Source organism: Moschus berezovskii, chromosome 4 (genome assembly GCF_049115385.1).
Source record: "Moschus berezovskii isolate FMDL1 chromosome 4, NW_MosBer_1.0, whole genome shotgun sequence".
Classification (NCBI taxonomy): Eukaryota; Metazoa; Chordata; class Mammalia; order Artiodactyla; family Moschidae; genus Moschus; species Moschus berezovskii.
This window is the reverse complement of record NC_142463.1, coordinates 17,720,290-17,729,155: the sequence shown is the minus strand read 5'-3', so window position 1 is coordinate 17,729,155 and position 8,866 is coordinate 17,720,290. Positions and strand designations below refer to the sequence as shown.

Here is an 8,866-nt window from a genome sequence, read left to right as displayed (position 1 = left end):
TCAGTTTTTGTTTACCATTTGATGAACAGCACCAGGAAGATAGTTTGACTGGAATGAACATCACTGAGCTTCCACTTTGGACTAGCAACAGTGCTGTGTGTGCCGTGCGTATCACATATTACTTCTCTCAGGTTCTGCTCCTATTTCTGGTAGATATTATATAGATTTTACAGAGAAGGAAATGAGGTTCAAGGAGATTAAATTACTTGAACAGGCCACAGTTGAAGTGCCAAGACTTGAATGTCAATCTTCTGATTCCAAATCCCATGTTCCTCCACTAGAACCACTTCCTATGACGCTAAAAATGAAGAATCACCTCTAACTTTTGAGATTTAAACTAAACTCCGGAGCTCCCTGACTGTCATAAATCTCGACTCTAAGAGAGAAAGAAATCCCAAAGTATAGATTACCACTGGGAGGGTATTCCCATCAAGCTGAAAGACTCAGAGACACCAAAACTGACTCAAGCCAAAAAGACAGCTATTATTCTGCCTCAGTTATAGTTTGATGGTCAAGCAGGAAGACTTCTTTTCAGTTGTGAATAAGGCCAGGAAGAGGCCCAGTGGTGAGCAACTCCATCTGAAATAAAATCTGATATGAGGAAGCTTACAGAGACACCAAAGGTTCAAGAAACACAGACCTGGATAAAATTTTCAAAATATTTTTCATGTTTCTGGAGTCATATAATCCTGCCCATATTTCTGACTTGCCCTGCCTATATCTATGTAGTGATTCGAAGTTTAAAGCACCAAAGGAAAGAGTTTTGAGTGATTTGTTTTTTGACAGGAGGGAGAAGGAAACTTCAAATATTCGTCATCACACTCTACACCAAGACTAAGGCAGAAGACCCTCAAGCAATGTGCTGTGTGATGGGGGCTCCTGGAGCACAAGAAAGCAGGTGGCCTTGCTAGGACTAAGAGAGGGAACACAATGAGAAACTGGAAGTTTTGATGAAAAATTCACACTTGAGAGAATGCAAATCTCATGAAGTTTTCCATCCCCTTCCCTAATTTAGCCTCATCCTAGATAGACCTCAGTCAATGACCTGACATTAATCCCAAGTAGTATCTAAATAAAATCATCAACCTTGCTAACAACTGAACAATCACGGTGATTGATATGCATCCTTAGCTGGGACAATAGTTGGTTCATTTCTCTTTCTGCAACTGAAGGAGAATGCAGGATTTCCTCTGGGAGAACCAGAGCTCCGTGTCTGAGTTCATCCTTCTGGGCTTCTCCAAGGATTCCCAGATTAATGCCGTCCTCTTCAACATCTTCCTCTTCCTCTACGTCTCTACCCTTGTGGGCAACGGGCTCATCGTCACCTTAATCCACCTGGACTCCCGCCTCCATACACCCATGTACTTTTTCCTCAGTGTCCTCTCCATGGTGGATATGAGCTATGTCACCACCACTGTGCCCCAGATGTTGGTGCATCTGGTCTGTCAGAAGAAAACTATCTCTTATGCTGGGTGTGTGGCCCAGATGTACATCTTTCTGGTGTTGGGCATCACTGAGGGCTGGCTGTTCTCTGTCATGGCCTATGATAGGTATGTGGCCATCTGCCACCCACTCAGGTACAAGGTTATCATGAGCCCCTGGCTGTGTGGGGCAATGGTGGTCTTTTGTGGACTGTGGGGGGTGAGCTGCTCTCTAGTTTACACTGTCTTCACTATGCGCCTGCCCTACTGTGGCCCCAATGAGATCAACCACTTCTTCTGTGAGGTTCCTGCTGTTCTGAAGCTGGCCTGTGCAGATACGTCCCTCAATGACCAAGTAGATTTCATCCTAGGTTTCATCCTTCTTCTGGTACCCCTTTCATTCATTCTGGCTTCTTACATCCGCATCTTTGCCACCATATTGAGAATTCGCTCAGCCCAAGGTCGGCTCAAGGCCTTCTCCACCTGTGCCTCCCACATCACTGTGGTCACCATGTTCTGTGGACCTGCCATGTTTATGTACATGAACCCTGGGGCCAATGCCTCCCCAGAGCGAGACAAGAAACTTGCCCTGTTCTACAACGTCATCTCTGCGTTTCTCAACCCCATCATCTATAGCCTCAGAAACAAAGATGTAAAGAGGGCTTTCCTCAAGCTGACAGGCTGGGGCAGGATCACTGAATGAGGTCACTGGAACACAGAAGGCTACAGCCAGACCTGAAACCGTAGGTTCTGTGGTCCTTCCACCGTATTCACTCCTGGAACCCTATGGACAGGCAAGAATCACTGACTATTAGGGGAGATGAAATGTGAAAGTAAGTACCTGGGTGGGACATGATGATGACTCCAGTGGGCTGTCTTCAAACATCAAGAGACTAAACTATGGACATCTTGCCGAGGAAAGACCCATGTCTGATTCTTTCCTGTTTCCCCAGGGCCTAGCAAAGAGTCAGACAAATCAAAGCATTTCAGTTCAGTTCAGCTCAGTTCAGTCACTCAGTCGTGTCCGACTCTCCGCAACACCATGAATCACAGCACCCCAGGCCTCTCTGTCCATCACCAACTCCCGGAGTTCACTCAAACTCATGTCCACAGAGTCGGTGATGCCATCCAACCATCTCATTCTCTGTCATCCCCTTCTCCTCCAGCCCCCAACCTTTCCCAGCATCAGAGTCTTTTCTAGTGAGTCAACTCGTTGCATGAGGTGGCCAAAGTATTGCAGTTTCAGCTTTAGCATCAGTCCTTCCAATGAACACCCAGGATTGATCTCCTTTAGAATGCACTGGTTGGATCTCCTTGCAGTCCAAGGGACTCTCAAGAGTCTTCCCCAGCACCACAGTTCAAAAGCATCAATTCTTTGGCGATCAGCTTTCTTCACAGTCCAACTCTCACATCCACACATGACCACAGGAAAAACCATAGCCTTGACTAGACGGACCTTGGTTGGCAAAGTAATGTCTCTGCTTTTTAATATACTATCAAGGTTGGTCATAACTTTCCTTCCAAGGAGTAAGCGTCTTTTAATTTCATGGCTGCAATCAGCATCCGCAGTGATTTTGGAGCCCAAAAAAATAAAGTCTGACACTGTTTCCACTGTTTTTCCATCTATTTCCCATGAAGTGATGGGACCAGATGCCATGATCTTTGTTTTCTGAATGTTGAGCTTCAAGCCAAACTTTTCACTCTCCTCTTTCACTTTCATCAAGAGGCTTTTTCACTTTCTGCCATCAAGGTAGTGTCATCTGCATATCTGAGGTTATTGATATTTCTCCCAGCAATCTTGATTCCAGCCTGTGCTTCTTCCAGCCCAGCGTTCCTCATGATGTACTCTGCATATAAGTTAAATAAGCAAGGTGACAAGGAAAGATATAAGTATCTGAATGCAGAGTTCCAAAGAATAGCAAGGAGAGATAAGAAAGCCTTCCTCAGTGATCAATGCAAAGAAATAGAGGAAAACAACAGAATAGGAAAAACAAGAGATCTCTTCAAGAAAATTAGAGATTCCAAGGGAACATTTCATGCAAAGATGGGCTCGATAAAGGACAGAAATGGTATGGACCTAACAGAAGCAGAAGATATTAAGAAGAGGTGGCAAGAATACACAGAAGAACTGTACAAAAAAGATCTTCACGACCAAGATAGTCAGGATAACGTGATCACTGACCTAGAGCCAGACATCTTGGAATGTGAAGTCAAGTGGGCCTTAGAAAGCATCACTACAAACAAAGCTAGTGGTTGTGATGGAATTCCAGTTGAGCTATTTCAAATCTTGAAAGATGATGCTGTGAAACTGCTGCACTCAATATGCCAGCAAATTTGGAAAACTCAGCAGTGGCCACAGGACTGGAAGAGGTCAGTCTTCATTCCAATCCCAAAGAAAGGCAATGCCAAAGAATGCTCAAACTACTGCACAATTGCACTCATCTCACACGCTAGCAAAGTCATGCTCAAAATTCTCCAAGCCAGGCTTCAGCAATATGTGAACCATGAACTCCCAGATGTTCAAGCAGGTTTTAGAAAAGGCAGAGGCAGCAGAGATCAAATTGCCAACATCTGCTGGATCATGGAGAAAGCAAGAGAGTTCCAGAAAAACATCAAAGCATTTACTGAAAGCAAATGTTGAGTAACTGAATTCATGAGGATTGGACCTATTAAATCAACTCTAGGTAGATGGGACAAGATGGCTCATAAGACCCAGATTAGTGAACTTTATTTTATCTCAATCAAGAGCATGAACAGATCTAAAGAAACGTAGTTTCAGGGTAAAGGAAAGGTGACCTTTGGAATGGGATTCAAGAGTTGGTGATTGTCCATCCAGTATTTCCATGATGTGCCCCTGCAATGGTAAAGAGATACTTTGAGGGAGTCTTTCAGTACACAGGTAAAATGTCACCCAAAGGAAAATTGTAGTGGATCAGAGCTCATAATTTGCAGCAAACCAACACTTTGTAGGATTATTGTGAGAAGTCAGTGTAGGTAACTTTCTCAAAACAGTGCTTGATACACTGCTTGCTTTACATAAACATTGTCATTCTTCTTGTTATAGTTGACTTCTTTTTCCTAACACCTCAATTACCAAGCAAACAACTGAGACCATTTCCACTTACAGAAAGTAGCCATTCTGCCCTCTGGAAAGGGAGAGCTAGCAATACAATGGAAAAGGTTGGTATTTGTGTATACGTCATTCTTATGTGGATTTAGTGAGTTTGGTCAGTACGATCTGTCACCAAGAAGCTTATCAGCAAAACTATAGAAAAATAATACCCTTTCAAGATACCAAACAAAGAGGCCCTGATTGCAAACAACCACTGCTCCTCAAGGATACCTCCATTGATATTCTCCCAGGGTAGAGCTTTCAAAATAAATATTTGTCCATATCTGAATTGAGTAATGATGGTGTTAATAGAGTACTTTATTCAAGAGGATATCAACAGGTATGGGAGGAGATAAATATCATAATGGGTGCTGGTTTCTCTTACCAGTGCCAGAGCCTTTTACAAATTGCTGTGGCCCTTTAAAGTCCCCAGCACCTTCTAGGAGGCACAGAAAAATTGCTCCATAGAATCTTAGGAATTGTACTGGCCACACAGCATCTATCATACCAAGAAAGGCAGGGAATACCTCAGTGAAGCCTGAGTCAGAGAGGTAAGTTTTCACCTTTAGAGAACCACCTCCAAGTTTTGCTTTCACTCTTTCTACTAACTAGAGAACAAACAGAAAAAGAGGCAGGAGTTCCTGGCATTTATTTTATCCTTGTCATCATCCTGACATCCCACAGTTCATAGAGCCACCCCAGCCTTTCCCATTACAAATTTAGCTTTGAATTTGAAAGTCTAAATCACCTAGTGGAACAAATGACAGGTTATTCAAGGAAACGGTATGGTGAAATATTGTCAAATTCTTGCTTTGAACCCAAAGGAAATTTAAAACTATTAGGCTCCCTTCTGACAAATATTTAGGCCTCTTTAGCATCAGAATCGTTGAATCGACATTAATTAACAGTCCTCAATAAAAAAGTGATGGTTCCCATGAAGGTGATACAGATTCAATCTAACTGAATATCAGTGAAGCTGCTTTGGACTCAATAAGAAAGTACTGATGATTGTGGTGTTGATGACAGTTAGAAAGGATATAACTTGTAGAGGAAGAATAATGTTTGACCTTCCCACTCCACAGCAGGTTATAGGATGCTTGTTGACCATGTTTTGAAAAGTAGTAAGGAGCAGGATTTGAGGAGAGATCCTGGGGCACTGGGAGAGCAAGTGAGCAGGAGTCATGAACAAAGACTTGCAGGATGCACCAAGCCCCCAAACCACAAAGGCAAAGGAAAGATAGGAGTTGATGATGCTATCCAGGCTACATCAAGATATTAGCGGTATGACTGGAAGAAATGGGAAGACAAAAGGGTTTGATTAGGCCAGAGAACAGCACGGTAGGATTAGAAGTTGGAGAGAACCGAGAAGAGACTGGGTTACAGAAAATTTAGAATTGAGAGTGAAAACTATTGAAAGAGTTTATGAATAAGCCTATCTGAGATGTCGTCCCTAGGGAAATTTCAGATTTTTTTGGTAAAGAGATAGAAGGCAAATTCAGTGAAGAGATTTGGGGTGTAGTTTAATTTTAGGAAACAAGATTTCAGAGAGAAGTTGCAGGGAGAAGAGATGAAGCTCAGTATGGGATGGAATATATGGGATGCATGGATGCTCAGGGGCTGAATATTTTGGTAGGCCAATATTTTGTATTGGCCATATTTTTGGCCAACATTGGCCAAAGATGAAACAGACGAAACAGGCTTGGAAACCCAGCTCCTTCATTTACTAACTTCGAGACTTTGGCTGTGGTTCCTAACCACAATAAGCATTTGTGATTCGAGCTTCAGATTTTCTCTTCAGTAAAATGGAGATAATGATACTTACTTTGAAAGGTTTAGAGAGATTGTAGCTTTCTAGGTCCAAAAAAGAGATACCTCTTTAGGTCCAAAAGGTTACACAAGGGAAACTTGATGTAAAGGAGTGTTAACCACAATAAAAGTAACATATAAGTAACTCAGTGTGGTACCCAAGGGCAGAGGGATAGTAGCCAAGGAAGAATAGACCTGGGAGGGATTCAGACCTCATTGGAGAAGGTATGGTTCAGGCACTGAATTGCAAAGGAGTTCACGAATTTCTTCTGGTTCTTCCCTGTAGCTCAGATGGTAAAGAATCTGCCTGCAGTGTGGGAGACTTGGGTTCAACCCCTGGGTCTGGAAGATCTCCTGGAGAAGGGAATGGCAACCCACTCCAGAATTCTTGCCTGGAGAATTCAATGGACAGAGGAGGCTGGTGGGCTACAGTCCATGGGATCACAGAGGGTCAGACATGACTGAATGACTAACATTTACTTACTTCACGGATTTAGACAAGCCAGAGTTAGTCTGGAGTTGCTAGGCAACCTATAGGTCACCTTCCAGGGTGTAAGTAAGCTGAAACTATATATTTTTAAGTAAATATGAATTGGGCATTTTTAGCTATTGGTTTGCTTGCATTCTCTGATTTCTGAAGCTACTTTAGTAGCGTTGAAAAGTTCAGTTCAGTCCAGTCACTTAGTCGTGTTCAACTTTTTGCGACCCCATGGACTGCAGCACGCCTGACCTCCCTGTCCATCACCAACTCCCGGAGTTCACTCAAGCTCATATTCATTGAGTTGGTGATGCCATCCAACCATCTCATGCTTTGCCATCCCCTTCTCCTCCTGCTTTCAACCTTTCCCAGCATCAGAGTCTTTTCAAATGAAAGTTGACTTTGGAAAGTTCACTCTTTTTAAAAAATATCTTCTTTATTTTTTAAAAAAATTTCTCTTTCAACTACCTACTTTTGTAAAACACAATGTGGGTTTACCACTAGGAAATGAGGAGACAACACAACTGCACTCTTTGCCACATATATGTGAACTGAATAGCAGATGTGCAGTGACCAACAGTCTTTGAAAGAAGAGATAATTGTTCACTAATCATTATGCATCTGCTATTTATGTAGTGATTTATGGCCTGAAGAGCTAGTAGTAAGCTGTATTTATTCAGTTATTTGGTGAACAGTGTTGTTGAGAAACTACTATTATTCAGTTTCACCTTGACAGCTGAAGTCCATGCATGTTTGTAGTTGCTTAGTCACTACATTGTGTCCAACTTTTGTGATCCCGTGGCTTTAGCCTTCCAGGCTCCTCTGTTAATGGGATTTTCCAGACAAGAATACTGGAGTGGGTTGCCATTTCCTTTTCTAGGGGATCTTGCCAACCCTGGGATCGAACCTATGTCTCCTGCATTGGCAGGGAGATTCTTTACCACTGAGCCACAAGAGAAGTCCCCTATGTATGTTAAAATCATGCAAAACAAGAACACCCTGGACTTGGTATTGGGAACTGCTGGTTCCTGCCTGTCTTTCAATGTATGGAATTGTATTTTCCTACTTCCTAGTTTTGTGGTCATCTAACAACTGAGCGACTTCACTTTCACTTTTCACTTTCATGCATTGGAGAAGGAGATGGCAACCCACTCCAGTGTTCTTGCCTGGAGAATCCCAGGGACAGGGGAGCCTGGTGGGCTACCGTCTATGGGGTCACACAGAGTTGGACATGACTGAGGCAACTTAGCAGCAGCAGTGATTGAGAATGGGTATCTTATTGTTAGTACTAATGAAGATTAATGATATCCTTTCACATGCTTAAGGGCAATTCCCATTTCATCATTTGTGAAGTGTTTTAAGTCTTTTACTTATTTTTCTACTGTATTTTTTTGGTAATTCTCTTACAGATTTATATACATACTAAATATATTCTATGTGCTCATCCTTTGTCATATATATATTTCAAATAATTATATATATATACATATTGCAATAATTTCTCCCAGTTTGGGGTTTGTATTTTTCCCCTCTTCACACTCATACACACACATACACACTCATAAACAAACATGTACATAAAAATAAACACACTTACACACACTTTTGACTATGTGCACACAGATAGTGCTTGGCTTCTATCCAGCACATAGACAATGCTTTATTTTTACTATTTTAAGCATTTATTATTTTTTTCATTGGACTCTCATCTTTGGTAAAATCACTGAGAGAGAAAATATAGATCCAAGAAGAGGACTGAGGACAAAACTTCAGTTCAGTTCAATCACTCAGTTGTGTCTGACTCTTTGCAACCCCATGGACTGCAGCACACCAGGCCTCTCTATCACCAACTCCCAGAGTTTACTCAAACTCATGTCCATTGAGTTGGTGATGCCATCCAACCATCTCATCCTCTGTCGTCCCCTTCTCCTCCCACCTTCAATCTTTTCCAGCATCAGGGTCTTTGCAAATGAGTCAGTTCTTCTCATCAGGTGGCCAAAGTATTGGAGTTACAACTTCAGCATCAGTCCTTCCAACGAATATTCAGGA

The 8,866-nt window shown here is 42.3% G+C and overlaps 1 protein-coding gene across 1 annotated transcript; it reads left to right on the top strand.

The window, feature by feature from the left end:
* Nucleotides 1–1,176: 1,176 nt before the first annotated feature.
* On the top strand, nt 1,177–2,124 carry LOC129541227 (olfactory receptor 2A12-like). Its single transcript, XM_055402985.1, has one exon. It carries the CDS (start codon nt 1,177–1,179, stop codon nt 2,122–2,124), a length of 948 nt encoding a protein of 315 aa, XP_055258960.1.
* The last annotated feature ends 6,742 nt before the right edge of the window (nt 2,125–8,866 follow it).